The sequence below is a fragment of the Vitis vinifera genome, chromosome 5 (assembly GCF_030704535.1).
Source record: "Vitis vinifera cultivar Pinot Noir 40024 chromosome 5, ASM3070453v1".
NCBI lineage: Eukaryota > Viridiplantae > Streptophyta > Magnoliopsida > Vitales > Vitaceae > Vitis > Vitis vinifera.
Genome location: NC_081809.1, coordinates 20,584,966 through 20,602,974, shown reverse-complemented (window position 1 = coordinate 20,602,974; position 18,009 = coordinate 20,584,966). Strand labels below are relative to the sequence as shown.

At 31.9% G+C, this 18,009-nt stretch overlaps 1 protein-coding gene across 1 annotated transcript; it reads left to right on the top strand.

Moving 5' to 3' along the window:
* The first annotated feature begins 7,436 nt into the window (after positions 1 to 7,436).
* On the top strand, positions 7,437 to 9,179 carry LOC100260080 (UDP-glycosyltransferase 75C1). Its single transcript, XM_002263664.5, has one exon. The coding sequence runs from the start codon at positions 7,503 to 7,505 to the stop codon at positions 8,910 to 8,912; it is 1,410 nt and encodes a 469-aa protein (XP_002263700.1). The 5' UTR covers positions 7,437 to 7,502; the 3' UTR covers positions 8,913 to 9,179.
* Positions 9,180 to 18,009: the final 8,830 nt, after the last annotated feature.

Below are 18,009 nucleotides of genomic sequence, written 5' to 3'. Positions count from 1 at the left end.
GGTTTGTTTCTTCTTTATATATATATATATATATATAATGTATTTTTATAAAAAAAAATTATTAGACAAATAAACTCCAAATTAAATAAGACTTAATACGTTGAATTCATTAACGAGTCTAATAATTTTTAAAAATAATTTAAAACTCAAATGGTGAACTAGTTAATACAAAAAATTTATGGATAAAAATTGGTGTATAACAATTTTATTATTTCTCTTTTACATGGATTCATTACTTCTCTTTTTTTTTTTTTCACTAGGCAAATAAATTTCAAATTAGAAAAAAAAAAAGCTTAATGTGTTGGATTCAAACGAGTCTAATAATTTTTAAAAATAACTTAAAATTCAAATAGTGAATCAATTAATATTAGAAATTTATGGACAAAAATTGATTTAAAATGATTTTATTATTTATTTTCTATATAGAATCATTATTTTTTGATTTTTTTTTTCACTAGAAAAAATGAACTTCAAATTAAACAAGACTTAATGCATTGGATTCATTAAAAAACCTAATAATTTTTAAAAGTAATTTAAAACTCAAATAGTAAACCAACTAATACTAGAAATTTATGAGCAAAAATTAGTCTAAATCATTGTATTGTTTCACTAGGTAAACAAACCCCAAATTAAACTTGACTTAATTGATTGGATTCATTAAAAAGTATAATAATTTTTAAAAATAATGTAAAACTCAAATAATGAACCAATTAATACAAAAAATTTATGGATCTAGTCATTAAAAAAAATAATAGACCAAAATTGATATATTATGAGTCATGACTTTACTGTTACTCCTATACACAACTATATTTTCTAAATTTAGGCAAAGAAATTATAAAGTAAGTAAGATATAATTAATAATTTAATTTCTTTACTGATTTTTATTTTTTATTTTTAAGAATAATTTTGAATTAAGAAATTGATCTAATTAATTACATATTAAATCAAAATATTCTAGAATATTATGTTCATAATTCAACACTAAATGTGTATATAAAATGAAAAACTTGACTCATTTATATGTTAAACTTTATTCATTATTCATTTTAAATAAAATATTGTTAAAACTTATTATTTTATATTGTTATTATTATTATTCATTTTTAATAAAAAATTATGAAGATGTTAATATCCTTATGTTTCTAACCTATACCAAAATAATGTATTTTTATAAAAGATATAACTTTTGATTTTTTTATATTATTATTCATATTTTACTAAAAACTATTTATTTATTTTTTAATTTATTTGTAATTACAAAATTATTTTTATTTTTAATAAGACTTGAATTAAATTTAATTTATATTATGTAAATTGAATTTGCAATGTTTTTACAAAACCAAAAAAAAAATTATTTTTAAAAACAACTTATCAAAATAAATTTTTTGTTTTTTATCTTTAAAAACTGTTTTTATAAACAACTTGTCAAATACCTTTATTCTTATAAAACATTAAAAAACTGTTTTTTATTCTTTAATTTTAAAAATGTTTTTAGAAAACATGCCAAAACAAACCCTAAAATTTGAAAGCAAATTGTATTTAAAATTAAGTTTAAAAAAAAAAAAAAACAAACACCACCTAAGTTCAATTGCTATAAAACAAAAAACTTTAAGTTGCAATTGCAAATGAGTTTACAAACTGAAACAAAATGTCAAATAAAGCCTTTCCACAGTAAAAGACCATAACCCTGCATTGAGATGTAGACATATTTAACCCCCACCTTAAAATTGTATCTTCCTTATTTCTACCTGTTCTATTTGCTTTTATTTTTTGCTTGACTCAAAATATTGATAGGGTCGAAACAAGTTATAATTCTAAGCATTTTCTCCGCAAATGTAATCCTCAACACTCAATAAGCTTATTCAATTAAGCTCTACCTACAAACTTTCTATATTTTATCCTAATATACATATATATTGTTTTTTTTTTTATTACAAATCAACTCCTATATTTGCTTATGCTCTTGCAATATTTTCACATTTATATAGTATAAGTGTATTGTCCATTCAAAATATTATAAGTCCATTTAATTAAATTGTAATTGCAAGTTCCATGTTTTCTACTATTTGATGTGAACTTGTTTACTAATAAGTGTTACTAGAGAATATGAACTGGCTTACTATGTTTCCAAAGAATGCTTTACTACTTTATATGGACTTGATTAGCAATAAATACCTTTCCCTAGACATTACTCTCTTTATCCCCCAATTTTGCATGATTTTACATTGACTAGCTTGATATTAATGTTTTGAGTCTCCACCCCATAATTTTTTCCCACAATTTCTGTTTTATTGAGCTATCTATCTTATATGAGAAAGTGGTACATTAATGTGGTGTAATCATCCATTCATATTTGTAATCTCTCCAAGAATTAATTAATTATAAAAATAAATAATATGGTAAGTTATCTCATGATCATTAACATACTAAAACAAATGTATCTATAAATTGTAGAAAAGTAAACTTTCTTTGTGTTTGTCTTTCTCCCTTCATTTCTTTTTCCTCTATTTTACTATTATTTTGGCATGGATAATTTTTTCTTTCTTATAGAGTAGTAAATCTAGGAAATTAAATTAAGGGGACAAAAAAATGTCAAAAACTCCTCATGTAATCTTATAATAACCATAAAATCCTTGAGTAATCCTTTTGGGAGTGCCTACTTCATGGGGCTCTACCACTTGTTAAGATTGTCAATGATCCTTGTAATCTACTTGATAATTTTTTCCTAATTTAGAGTTAAACTTGATTGTAGGGATTGATTTTAAGTTTCCTTATTATAATTTCTATCTATATAATAAAAAAATAAGAATGAAAAAAATTCTTCCCTATTTAGTATTAGAGCAAGATTTCAAATCTTTGTAATTCTTCCCCTCTATATCAAAATGAGCGAAAAAATATTCAATCGTTTAGGATGAAATTAATCTAAAGGCATTTTCAATGCATGAATCATACTTACTAAATCAAATTATGATGTTTAGTCCCCGTTGATGGAGATGCATATTTCTAAGAGAGAGAAACTCTCCTACATTTGTGGCAAGAGAAAGTTACATACAAAATCGAAAGATGGACATGAGAAGTAGTATGCTGAAAATCAGAAAGTCAAGAGGTGGCTATTGATGTCCACGACTCCAAAAATTATGAAGCGGTATTTATGCTTTACCCACTACCCATGAAATTTGGAGCTCTCTATTCAAGGCCTTTTATGATGGAAATGATGAATTATAAGTTTTCTCCTTGAATCAAACAACCTCTACTGCCGAACAAAGTGAAAAATCTCTTTAAATATTATGGAGTGTTGATTGAAGTTTTTTAAGCATTAGGTCATCGTGATAAAGTTGACATAAAGGATGTCAATGACATTGTAGTGTACAAGAAATCTATTGAATAGTTAAGGGTACACATATTTCTAGTTAGATTTGATGGTGATTTTCAACAAATACCTAGAGAGATTTTGTGCAAAGAACAAGTTATAGATTTGGAGGAATGTTATTCTCCGGTTCATTGTGAGGTAGTAAAACACACCACTTTGAAAGGCAAGTCCAAAAACTCTTTGCTTCCGTTATAGTAGCTAGAAATTAGTTTAACCAAAAATGATTTTCTCAAAGCCAACAAGATAAACGAAGCCCAACCATCCTAAAACCACCAATGGTGTCAAAAAGTCTACCTACAAATTCACTCATTGTAATCAAACTAGTCATACCAAAAATGGATGTTTTGAGCTTGTGGAATATCTAGAATGGTGGGATTATAGTCGTGATCCACAAAAATGGAATTCTAAAGAGATCTCTACTACCACAATTGTTGAAAGAAAGACTAAGGATGAAGTTGTTGAAAAGGCCTTAGCATTGGTAGTAGTTACAAACAATGATAATATGGTTTTAAATATGTCCATAGTTGCTTCTAATTATGCATGGATAATTGATTATGGTGCTACATATGATAAGATGTTTGATTCTAGATAAATTTCACCTCTTAAACTGTCTTCATAAAAAATTGTTTCTATTGCCAATGGTACTTTGACCCCAATCATTGGGCAAAGATCCTTGACCCTTAATGATGCTTTGAATTTAGATTCTATTTTAGTTGTTTCATCTTTGGATTATAACCTCGTGTCCATTTTCCAAATAACCATGACCTTGTCTTATGTTGTAATTTTTTATCCTAAATTTTGTGTATTTAAGGACATCTGCACAAGGCAGATGATTGGTTATGGTATTAGGCAAGGGAAGTTGTATTACTTGGACTTGATGTCAAAGAGTTTCAACAAGCTACATCAAGCTTTAACAATGGATTGCTCTAATGGGTAGAAGAAGAAATCTGACATTTGGTTATGTCATTGACATTTGGGGCATGCTTCCTTTGGTTATTTGAAGAAATTATTTCCTAGTTTATTTGCAATATTTGATGTTTCTAGTTTCCACTATGATGTTTGTGAACTAGCAAAGAGCCATCGTGCTTCATTTCCCTTAATTTTGAATAAATGTCCAATCCCTTTTATGGTTATATATGATGGTTTGAGGTCCATCCAAAGTCCCTACTTTAGGTGGATCTTGTTGATTTAAGGTAGAAAGCAACTATGAACAAGGAGATGAAATCCTTGCAAAAAACAAAGAAAAAAACCTAGGAACTCATTGATCCTCCACTAAGAAAGAAACTAGTTAGATTATGAGAGATTTATACTATGAAGTATAAAGAAGATGGAACAATTAAATACTTTAAAGCAAGACTAGTGGCAAAAGGGTACACACAAACCTATGGGATCAATTATATAAAGACATCCACACTCAGCTAAAATCAACACAGTTTGAGTTTTGTTGTTTTTAGTTGTGAACTTAGATTGTCCATTGCAACAACTCAATGTGAATAATACCTTCCCACATGGTGAATTGTCCATAGAAGTCTACATGGATCTCTGACCAAGGTGCATGATACCAAAAAGGCATAGTCAGAAGGTGTGTAAATTAAAGAAAATGTTGTATGAGTTGAAAAGATCTCTGAGAGTATGGTTTGGAAGATTCATAAAGTCTATGACTGTCTTTGGCTACCATTAGAGCAATTAGACTATACTTTATTCCTGAAGAGATATCAAAGTAAGATCATTGCACTCATTATTTTTGTTGATGATATGGTGATAAAGAAAGAATGACTACAAAATTACTTGTCCAAAGAGTTTGAAATGAAAAACTTAGGTCCTTTGAAATATTTTCTTAGGATCAATGTGTCTCGATCTAAGAAAGGATTTTTTTTTTTTTTTTTGTCTAAAAGGAAATATGACTTAGATCTATTACAAGAGATTGATATGTCAACATGTCAAACAAGTCAAACAATGGATAAACTAGTGGAAGAAGGTTTGAAGTTATGTGTTGAGTCCAATCATGCACTGATTGATAAAGGGAGATTTCAAAGACTTGTAGAAAGATTGATGTACTTAGCACACACAAGGTCAGACCTTGATTATGCATTGAGTATTGTTAGCCAATTTATGCATAACCTTGGAAAGCAACTATGAATGCAATTATATGCATTGAGGATAGAGTGTTGATTTTTCTTGATGACAACTTTGCTATTTTATAATAGATTTATTTCTCATTCAAATTATAAAATGTTTCTAAAATAACTTTGATTTTATTTTATATAAGAAATTAGATTTGAGTATTACAAAGAACTTAAAGGTTAAAAAGAGAAAGAAGGAAAAAAAAAGGACTTTTTCCTCTAGATAAATAAAAATCCAATTTTTTTGAAGACAAAATTGTGTTAAAAAAATGATAAATAAAAAATAGAAAGAGTCTAAATAACATGCTATAAGATTTAAGTAATAATAATAATAATAATAATAATAACAACATCAACATTTTAACAAAAAAAAAACCAATTTTTAAACCCCAAGAACGTAATTTTTTTTAAGAAAAAGAAAAAGAAAAAAAAAAACCTTTGACATTCAAACTATCTAAAGGTGTCTAGGAATTTAGTTTTTTTTTTTTTTTGATTGAAAAATGAACTTTTTTAATCAAAATTATTTGTTTTGCAATATGAGTAATATAAAAAATTGAAGATAGAAAATGAAAAGATTTGATAAGTGTAAATTTATGATTCATGCTATATGCAGATATAATACCTCAACTTAATATTAGTATATCCAATGAATAGAGAATATAAAAAAGATGTGAGTAATACATTACGTGACTTGTCTTATCTTATATTTGAATGAAGATGAGACACCATAAATAATATATTAACTTAATTATCCTCTCTCATGGTCATCTTATCTTTTATCTTATTCCATATATATTATACCGTAAATCCAACTTCTCAATGGAGGAAATAATGTCATGCACATTATGAAATGGATTTTATAGTTTTATTTGTTTTAAAGAGAGTTTAGTGGAGTGTGTTAGATGGTAATTTTAGAAAGTATTTTTTGCTTTTTTAACACTTAATTTTTTTTTCAAGTATTATAAAAAATAGAAACACTTCTTAAAATAATTATCAAATACACTAATAGTGTTTTTATATGAGATGTTTGTAATAAAAGTGATTTTAGGAGAATCATCAATTAAGTGTTTTTCTAAAAAAAATATATTATAAAGTGATTTTTTAGATTTTTAAAAGTGTTTTCTAAATTCTCTAGCATTTAATTTAATTTTTTAAATATCTTTTTAAGTTAAAAGTGTTTCTAAAATATCTGTCAAATGGATTATTAGTTTTCGATGGATTGTTAGTTTCTGATCAATATCTTAAACATAATTGGGAAGGTTGAAAGAAGTGAAAAATAAGATGATAGAAGATAAAAATAAGGGTTATTTGATTAAAAGGGCTTCTCAAAACCCGATTTTTGAAATTTAACCTCCCACCATTTTTTGGTATCATTTAGATAAAAATACCTTCATTATATTCTTGTAAAAATAACCATTTTTTTTTTAAAAATCTGTATGTAAATACTTGAAATAAAAAAGGGCATTTATATAAAAAATGGGTTACTTTTCCGATAAAACATGAGATGGGTTAGATTTATGATGTGAGAATTATTTCATCATTTTTAACCAAATATTTCTAAATATTTCTAAAAATAAACAGAAACGGTCTCCTCTTCCCTACCGTGGGAACTATCATTCAATGCAAGTGACCTTAGATTGGAGCAAGATCTGCCACATAAATTCAAATAATTAAACAAAAGGCCACTCAAATTTTAGAATGGGTGAAGGGGATAACCTAGATCTATGCATCAATGGTATATATATAACCATGAATAAAGTCCTATACAAAGCTGTCAGTCATGTCGGAGTCTCACATGCCAGGCATCATCTCCATCACAAATTGATGAACACAAAGACAAACTCAATAAAACTTTCTCCACAAATTCGTCACCACAAACGTCATTGTTGTAAATCCCATATCCTTATTTATTCCCTTTACCTCCATGCAAGTCCAAGACACCTCTTCACTTCACTGCCTCACACAAACTCCATTCTCTTGTGATAAACCCCACAAATCTCACAGCCATGGGGTCTCCACACTTCCTCCTTGTAACATTTCCGGCGCAAGGCCACATTAACCCAGCTCTTCAATTCGCCAAGCGGATCATACGGACCGGTGCACAAGTCTCCTTCGCCACCAGCGTATCGGCCCACCGGCGCATGGCTAAAAGGTCAACCCCTGAAGGCTTAAACTTTGTCCCCTTCTCTGATGGCTATGATGATGGATTTAAACCTACTGATGATGTTCAACACTACATGTCCGAGATCAAGCGTCGGGGTTCGGAGACTCTGAGAGAGATTGTCGTGCGGAACGCGGATGAAGGCCAGCCTTTTACTTGTATAGTTTACACCCTGCTGCTTCCTTGGGCGGCTGAGGTGGCACGTGGCCTTGGGGTTCCATCTGCCCTTCTTTGGATTCAGCCCGCCACTGTTTTAGATATTTATTACTATTACTTCAATGGTTATGGTGATGTGTTTAGAAACATTAGCAATGAGCCTTCTTGTTCCGTTGAGTTACCAGGACTGCCGCTGCTCTCTAGCCGTGACCTTCCATCTTTTTTGGTGAAATCGAATGCATATACTTTTGTTCTTCCAACATTTCAGGAGCAGCTGGAGGCACTCAGCCAAGAAACAAGCCCAAAAGTACTGGTGAACACCTTCGATGCACTAGAGCCCGAGCCGCTGAGAGCTGTAGATAAACTTCACTTGATTGGAATTGGTCCCTTGGTTCCATCTGCATATTTGGATGGAAAAGATCCATCTGATACTTCTTTTGGAGGTGACATGTTCCAAGGTTCAGACGACTATATGGAATGGTTGAACTCCAAGCCCAAATCATCGGTGGTATACGTATCATTCGGGAGTATATCAGTTTTGTCAAAGACACAAAAGGAGGATATCGCACGGGCTTTGCTAGATTGTGGCCATCCTTTCTTGTGGGTCATAAGAGCACCAGAAAATGGAGAAGAAGTGAAAGAACAAGACAAGCTGAGCTGCAGAGAAGAATTGGAGCAGAAAGGGATGATAGTATCATGGTGTTCTCAGATAGAGGTTTTGACACATCCATCATTGGGGTGTTTTGTATCACATTGCGGGTGGAATTCAACGTTAGAGAGCTTGGTTTCCGGGGTTCCTGTCGTAGCATTTCCCCAGTGGACAGATCAAGGGACCAACGCAAAGCTGATTGAAGACATGTGGAAAATAGGCATTAGGGTGACAGTGAATGAAGAGGGAATAGTAGAAAGTGACGAGTTCAAGCGGTGCTTGGAAATTGTTATGGGAGGTGGAGAGAAGGGGGAAGAAATGAGAAGGAATGCTGAGAAATGGAAGAATTTGGCCAGGGAAGCTGTGAAGGATGGTGGATCATCTGACAAGAATCTCAAGGGTTTTGTGGATGAGGTTGGACATGGCTGCTACGAGTCCATTGGTTCATGAAACTTGTTTGTTGTTTTGCTGGAAAGACTTACAGATGATTGGTCCCCCTTCCCTTTTATTATTACATCTTTTCTTTTTGTTTTATCTGGGATGTTCGATTCAGAGAATGTGACCAGTTGTTATCCGCATGCCAATCTTCCTTAGGTCCATCCCCTCTCTATTAAAATGAATATTAGTATGTATACTCTGGTTGTAACTCAAGTGATGCATAGCATTTTAATTTAAAATATTGAAATAAAAAATGGAAACAAGAAATTTACTCTGCTCTCTCTATGAATTATTATAGTTTGATTACTTATTAGAAATGAGATTATGGGGTGCTTCTTCAAATAATCTCTTTTGTTGTACTTACTCATATGTAAAACCTTTTTATGGTAAATACTTTTTAGTTATTTTATATATCTATAATACTTTTAACATATCAAAGTTGTTATACTCCCTTCTCTCTTTATGAATTATTATAGTTTGATTACTTATTAGAAATTAGATTATAGGGTGTTTCATCTAATAATCTCTTTTGTTGTACTTACCCATATCTAAGACCTTTTTATGGTAAATACTTTGTAGTTATTTTATATATCTATGATACTTTTAATATACCAAATTTATTACTTAAAATTAATGAAATTAAATGTTTTAAGGCAAAACAAAAAGCAAAAAATGTAACCAAAGAAAGCCTAAGCAATAAGTTTTAAGGCAACAAATAAAAAATAATTTAATTTAAAATTAATTTAACTTAAAATCACTGTCATTTCATATGTCAAACTCGAGAAAGCTTTGGACATTCTCTTAGTAACCTATGAAGGCACTTTGCCTATGAATTTGTCTAAAATCTAGATGCTCACATCTAAATTTTAAAGCATAAGAATGCGAGAGGATCAAACCTTCTTTGCATTCTACTCATAACTTAGTAACATATTCAACTCTTACTTTAACTTAGGGGAAAAGATACCCGAGTCCAAAGTCATAAGAAAGATTTTAGAATTTTTCCCTAGGAGATTTAAACCCAAGGTCAGGACCATAGAGGAAAGCAAGGACGTTGATTCTATGAGAGTTAATGATCTTGTAGAATTACTTTAGACCTATGAGATGTCTCTACTTGATTCTCAAAAGCCTTGGGAAATTGCCTTTAAGGCTTCTAAGAGTGAGGAAAAAGAAACTTAAATTTTGAATTTGCAGGAATGGAAGAGCATACCTTAATGTTTAAATGAATTAAAGATGCCATGAGATTTTAGAGAAGGTTCTTTAGAAAACAAGACTCAAAGAAAGGGAAAAGAACTAAAGATTCTTTCAAAGAAAAAGATAAGGGCTTTTCTAAGGGTAAAATAATTGAGTACTTTAATTGTGATGGGTTATGACGTGTATTCTAACTATCTTAGTCCCAAAGATGTTAAAAAGTTTATGCAGGTATCCTAGAGTGACATGGACTAAAATGAGAGCGACTTTTCGACTTCTAAAGATACTACGATTAACATGATTACCTTGCTTTCATTACTTCAATTAGTTCTAATCATGATATTAATAGTGATTGTCATGCTAATGCCTTTATACTTGAAAATTGGTGTGAAAAGTATTGACTTTTATTGAATAATTGCATCAAAGTTATTCCTACCCATGCATCACAAAGCTCTAAACTTGGTGTGTTAAATGAAAAAAGAAAAAACTTAACTATCTTGAAAAGATTTGATTTGTTGAGACTAAGCATAAATCTCTTCTTTAGAGAAACAATGCTCTAACTTAAGAAGTTGAACACCAAAGAAAAGTACGTTCTTCAAATAATGAAATATTTCATCCTAGGAAAATAATCTTAAATTAAATAATTGATAAATCTAAATCCCATGGAAACAAGAGAGGTCTTGGTTACATAAAGAAGACAAAAACCCCCACTATTAGAGAAACAGTCATTGTGATGGGTTAAGAGGAAATTCTGAACCTTATAGCTTCCTCTAGCACACCTCCTTAATGTTTTTTATTTTGTAAGAAATTGGGGCACACTCAAAATAGCTTCTATAGTAGACTTTTTGATAGGTATGAGTCCCATCTAAATGGGCTAGTGAATAAATCAAATGTCCTCAAAATATAATTTTAAATATCAAGAAAGGAAAAAAGTCTAACCCTGAGCCTAGGATCAAGAGGGGATCAAGAGGAGCTCACCTAGTACACCTCTAAGGTTAAATAGGTTTGGTTTAGAAATGATAGGCCCAAGTGTAATATGGTATTCACTCCACTTCAGGTTAAAGCCCCTAGTAAGTGGTACTTTGATTTTGTTTTCTCTAAAAACATAATAGGAGATAAATCCTTTTTTACTTCTTTTAAAGATTTCAATGGAGGTGATGTCACATTTAGTGATGGAGTATTACCCAAGTGAGAGGTAGGGGTAGTGTATCTATTTTTGGATGTCCTGAATTAAATGATGTTTTTTTTTTTTTTTTGTTGATGGACTTAAGGTTAACCTGATTAGTATAAACCAAATTTGTGATAGTAAACTAAGTGTGAGGTTTTCCCAAGCTCTTCATGAAGTGTTTAATAAAGAAGAACTCACACTCATTGGGCATAGGACCATGGATTACAATTATACAGTTAATTCTAATTCTAACTCTTCTTTAGTCGTAATAAGGCCAAATTTGATGTTACTAAGGTATGGAATAGTAAGTTAGGGCATATTTATTATAAGGATCTTGCAAACATAGCAAATAAAAACCTAGTTAGAGGTATCCCTAAGTTAAGTGTACAACTTAACACTGTATGTGGTGCTTGTATAATGAAAGGGAAACAAGTAAAAGAGCCTTACAAAAAGATTAAAGGAACCAGTACATCTAGGGTCCTACATTTTCTTCACACAGACCTCATAGGTCCTATGCGAATTGAAGCAAAGGTGAAAAGAAATACATTCTTGTGATAGTTGATAACTTCTCTAGGTATTCTTTTGTTTCATTCGTGAGAGAGAAATTAGAAACCACTAAACACTAGAAAATTCTTTGCATTAAAATTTAGGTAGAAAAATGTTTTCCCACTGTAAGAATTAGGAGTGATAAGGGAAGAGAATCTGTGATAGGAAAGGGATAAAACATGAATTTTCAGCCCCTAGAACCCCCCAAAAAATGGAGTGGTCGAAAGAAAGAATCTTATTCTTTGAGAAATGGCATGTTGTGGACCCGCATTTTTCACGTGTGCCCCCACTCGATCGGCGAGACTCGCTTTTTATTTGTGAAAAATTGATTTTTGAAAAAAAGTTGGAGTCACCACTTATTTTATTTTTATTTTTGAAGGGAAAATAAAACCCTAAAAAAATGACTCCATAATTTTTGGAAAAGCGTGTCTTTGAAAAACCCGAGTCTAAGTCCGGGGATCAAGTTACCTATTGGGAAGGTACCTTTGAAAGGTAGCACCCCTCTAAGCCCTATAAAGGTCTCTACTGACAAAGTTAAGGGAAGTGTGGTCATTAATCAGTTAATTATGGATACCTAAGTAGACTAGATGATTTCGAATATTGCATGCCTAACAAGATCAAACAACAATGAAGGAAAGTTAAGGATGCGTACCTGGACGGCTTCCCAAGCGCTATCATAAAACATGAGAGATAGTATAGAAGTATAGCACACAACATGTATTTAATCATAGCGAATCTAGCATACATCTAAGCACCTAAGGATTATCAAACATATGCATATTTCACAGTGACATGATTGTTTACAAAATTTAGAAAGTAGGTGATACGTACCTGGATAACATAGATGACTTACAATGCGCTTCCATAAGACATGAGGGGTTAGATAATAAATAATAAAATATAGGAATCCTAGCATGCTCGTTATCTAATTAGCATAGCACAAATTATCAAAGTATATGAAAACACTAATTATCACACTCATCTTGTATACAATTCCTAAAAAAAGATAGACATAATTTCAACAAGTGACAAAAGTGGCAACAAAAATAATTTTTGAAAAGATTTTTCTATGTAGGGGTTTCACCAATTCCCTAATTGATATACACGAATTTAGCTCAAAATTATCCCATTTATGTGGGACCACAAGCTTTGATTCGTGTCTGATTTCAAACCAAAAGTTTCGCTAAAAACTGAGAACGATGCAAACCGATCAAAAAAATGGTTGCATATTATTTTAAGAAAATGGGGTTTTGATTTTAAGAATCCTAAAGGAATCTTTGAAATGAATTTTTGAAATGGTTTGTTTTTAAGGAAATAAGATTTTGAGAATATTGTTATGTTTTAAAGATAAAAGAAGTTAATTTGAAAACAATAAAATGTATGAATCAAAATACCAAGCAAAATAAAAAAAAAAAGAACAAAATCACAAAGTAGAATTTTTGACAACCGATAAAATTGAAGTGGTGGGAATGGAGGCCAATCTTCACTATTTTCCGATAGCCTCTAAAAATTGATTTTGACAAAGGATGACCAAAGTGATAAACCAAAACCTTAGATCTTACAAGCACTGAAACTTTAAAAACATTTAATCTTAAGATAAACTTAATCAAACACTAAATATTATGTGACCTTTAAAATAGTACAAACGATACGTATCAACTAATATTGATGATTTGGAGTCATAAATTTAATTGACTAACTAAATAATTGAATAAAAGAAAACAAACACATAGAATAAATAAAATTAGTCAAAAACTAAAATGAACTATTTTTAAACACAAAATGGCAACATGGGAATAGATTAAACTAATAGCCTACAATTCGAAAGCATAGAATTAATGGGAAAATGGAATAAAAAAAAAAAAAAAAAATCTTAACATAAACTAAACAATATGAAACCAATCAAATTAATTAAAACTCTAAAAAATATCAACTAAAACAGGATCAATCAAAACTAAAATAATTTTTTATTTTTTATTTATTTATTTAATTTTTTATTTTTATTTTAAAACATGAATATATCAACGCAGAATGAAATAAATTAACCAACTTAAATTCTAAAACTAATAAACTAAAATGATGAATCATGAATTAAATTTAACAACTTTTAGATATGAAAAGAGTGACATGGAAGCAATTGAACTAATAAACTGAATTTTAATAACATCTAAACTAAAAGATAAATTAAAACTAAAATGTATGAAATTATGAATTTCCTAATTGAGAACCAAAATAATGCTAATCAATATTCTAAATTTTTAACTATCATAACAAATTATCTAAACTCTAAAAAATCTTAACTTTTCCATATTTAACAAAAATTGCCCAAACCAATACTAAGAAACTAATTTGTCAAACTAAGAAAATAAATTGTAACTATAGTGAACAAAGCATAATTTTCAAGCTAGAATAATAAATCAAAAATAATTTATTAATAATTGGATAAATATATATATGATAAATTATTTTAATGAACTAAAATTTTATAAAAGTGCTTAAACCTAAAGTAAAATTAAAAACTAACAAAAATGATTTTTAAAACCAAATCTCTAACCTATAGAATCAATTTTATTTATAATTAAATAAATTACAAAGCATTAATTTGGTAACAAATAAATAAATAAATAAATCAATAATTAAATGAATCAAAACGATATCAAATGAAGATTAAAATATATATGTTTTTATTTTATTTTATGTAAAGCTATCTAAAATCATATTTTATGAATTTAATATAATACATTAAAACTAACCTTTAACGTGATGAATCAAAAAAATAAATAAACAAATGTGAGATTGTATTACCATATTAAAGAAAACACGTGTTGAAGCTAATAAACAAATCAACCCACTCAACCTAATATAATAATCTGAAAATGGTACATCACAAGACATCAAAGCTCCACCAAATGTAATAACTTAAACAATTAAACCACAAGTAACATTTTTTTCTTTTTTTTATTGCCATATTCAAATGAAAACGTGCTGGACCCAATAAAGCATTCAACCTAATATAATAATCTAAACTGAAATGAAACCAAATATATATATATATATATTTTCAAAGCAACCCCATGTAGAAAACAAATCAACTTACCAGCGGCTAGGTGCATGGACTGTTCTTCTCAAAAGTGGCAGCTGTGTAAGTGGATGGTATGATGAGTCAAATCTGGTCGGCTATGCCTGCTCCAAATCAATCCGAATGGTGTTTGGTTTGCTGTTGTGTTTAGGGACAGGTAGCAATAGGTTGCAGCATGGAGATGGTGCTCAAAAGTGCCACTCGTGGAGACTCTATTGGTGCATGTCTGTTATGGTGTTTAGGGGCAGGTGGCAACAGGTTGCAGCGTGGAGGTGGTGCTTTTTCTAATTCTGAAAACTGAAGCTCACAGAAAACGTTAGGTCATGCCGTGTTGATGCAATGCCACAATCTATTCTTCCTTTCTGTCCGAAAAAAAACCACTGCAAGATGGAGAGGATTATTCTCCCTTTCTTAGAGAATGGTCCCGCCAGCTGATCGTTCCTCTCTCAAAGACGTGAATTTCCCTTGGACTATGTGGTAGATGGTGCGGCCTGTGTATGCGTTCACTTGCAGGTGTGGCTGCGACTTTCCGCTCCTAGAATGATGCGGCTGCCCCTTCCTTAATCTGGTGATCAGAAAAAATCTCCCTCAATCCGGTGATCAGAAAAAAAATCCTCCTCCCTCTATAGCAGCCCGCTCCCCCCTTTTCTTTCTTTCTTTTTTTTTTCCTTTTTCTGAAAATTTCCTTTCCCTAAAAAAAAACTCTTCTCTTCCTCTGTATCTTCCCCATAAAACTGTCTTCATTCATTCCCATGAGTGTCCTTCTATCATGCCCTGAATCCACCCTTCCAAAACCGGCGTGATCCCTTTCCATGAGCGTGTTCTACACCTTCTCGTTGACTCCACCTTCAAGGAAAAATCACTCACCAACCCGGAGAGAGCTAGCCAGCAGTTGCGTGTTCATTCCTTCCTTCTAAAACACTAAATGATCCATCATTCCAAAAAATGCATAACCTTCCTTATCCATGGCTTCTATCAAATATCAGCCTACAGAATTTCATAGAAACGTGCTCAGAATCCTCCAGAATGTGCACCCAACTCCTTACCAAAAATGTGCTCCAAGTCCTCCATTTGGCTAATCTATGATAAAAAAAAATCAGTAAAAGTAACTATACTAATAATAATAATAAATAAATAAATATATAAATAAGTAAATAAATAAAACATTTAAACAAAATTATTAGATTATCAAGGACAAGTATTACGAAAATGTGACAAAATAATAGGAAAATAAAATAAAGGAGGAAATAGACAAAATAATAAATAAAATAAACAAAAATATAATAATAAAAAGCCAAGATATGCAACTTCATAATAAACGAGTCATGCAAGTCATGCAAGCCGTACAAAAAAGCAATCCATACCAACCATGCAAGCATGCAAAAATTCCCTAAAAGGTAACCTAAGTGGGCTTAAGATGCCTAAGTGAGCCTAAGGCGGTTAAGTGGGCCTAAAGTGATCTAAGTGGGCCTAGGGTACTAAGTGGGCCTAGGGATACCTAAATGGGCCTAGGGTGCCTAAGTGCTATCCTAAAAAAAGCAAGAAAAGCCTAAGTCTAAGTTAGGGCTGCCAAGGGTCACAATAAGGGGTCAGATAATCCCTCAACCAAAGTCTCCAAGGTGGCTTAGAAAAGATAGGCTACACGAGTATTAATGGGCCACCAGGGAATTGCTATAAACGACATGTGCGAGGAAGACAAAATAAAGGGTCTACAAATATGCCCCTTTTCGGTAGAGATCACGAGTGTAGGGAATGTGAGTAAAAGACGAATAAAGAGCGGAACAAAGTGAACTATACCGAAGAACTAAAAGAGAAGGACCTGAGATTTTGTCCTATCACATGACGAGAATAAGCTCTAAACATGGGGACGCAATCACAAAAACAGAATAACTTCAGGTCGTGAGCTCAAGGCTTTACACAGAAAGAATGACTCTAGGGCATAGACGAGAGAAATGACTCTGGGTCATAAGTGAAAAATCGACTCTGGGTCAAGAGCTCTAGGCTCTAAATGGAATAGAAATGACTCTGGGTCATAAATGAAAAATCGACTCTGGGTCAAGAGCTCTAGGCTCTAAATGGAAAAGAAATGACTCTGGGTCATAAATGAAAAACGACTCTGGGTCGAGAGCTTTGGGCTCTAAATGGAAAATCGACTCTAGGTCGAGAACTCTGGGCTCTAAATGGAAAATCGACTCTGGATCGAGAGCTCTGGGCTCTAAATGGAAAATCGACTCTGGGTTGAGAGCTCTGGGCTCTAAATGGAAAATCGACTTTGGGTCGAGAGCTCTGGGCTCTAAATGGAAAATCGACTTTGGGTCGAGAGCTCTGGTCTTTAAATGGAAAATCGACTCTGGGTCGAGAGCTCTGGGCTCTAAATGGAAAATCGACTCTGGGTCGAGAGCTCTGGGCTCTAAATGGGAAATTGACTCTAGGTCGAGAGCTCTGGGCTCTAAATGGGAAATCGACTCTAGGTCGAGAGCTCTAGGCTCTAAATGGAAAATCAACTCTGGGTCGAGAGCTCTAGGCTCTAAATGGAAAAGAAATGACTCTGGGTCATAAATGAAAAACGACTCTGGGTCGAGAGCTCTGGGCTCTAAATGGAAAATCGACTCTGGGTTGAGAGCTCTGGGCTCTAAATGGAAAATCGACTCTGGGTCGAGAGCTCTGGGCTTTAAATGGAAAAGAGATGACTCTGGGTCATAAACGAAAAATGACTCTGGGTCAAGAGCTCTGGGCTCTAAATGGAAAATCGACTCTGGGTCGAGAGCTCTAGGCTCTAAATGGAAAAGAAATGACTCTGGGTCATAAACGAAAAACGACTCTAGGTCGAGAGCTCTGGGCTCTAAATGGGAAATCGACTATGGGTCGAGAGCTCTAGGCTCTAAATGGAAAATCGACTCTGGGTCGAGAGCTCTGGGATCTAAATGGAAAAGAAATGACTCTGGGTCATAAATGAAAAATCGACTCTGGGTCGAGAGCTCTGGGCTCTAAATGGAAAAGAAATGGAGACTAACTCAGAAGTGGATAGGAAGCAAATGGATCAAAGTCGTGTGATCGAAATGCTAAGGGTTAGTCTTGTAAGCTCAGGAAAGAAAATATGCCCCGGTATCCAAGGTGCTCGCAGTGCT

Bases quoted from the DNA above. Each gene is read 5' to 3' on its own strand.
- LOC100260080 (XM_002263664.5), top strand. From the start codon at position 7,503: ATGGGGTCTCCACACTTCCTCCTTGTAACATTTCCGGCGCAAGGCCAC.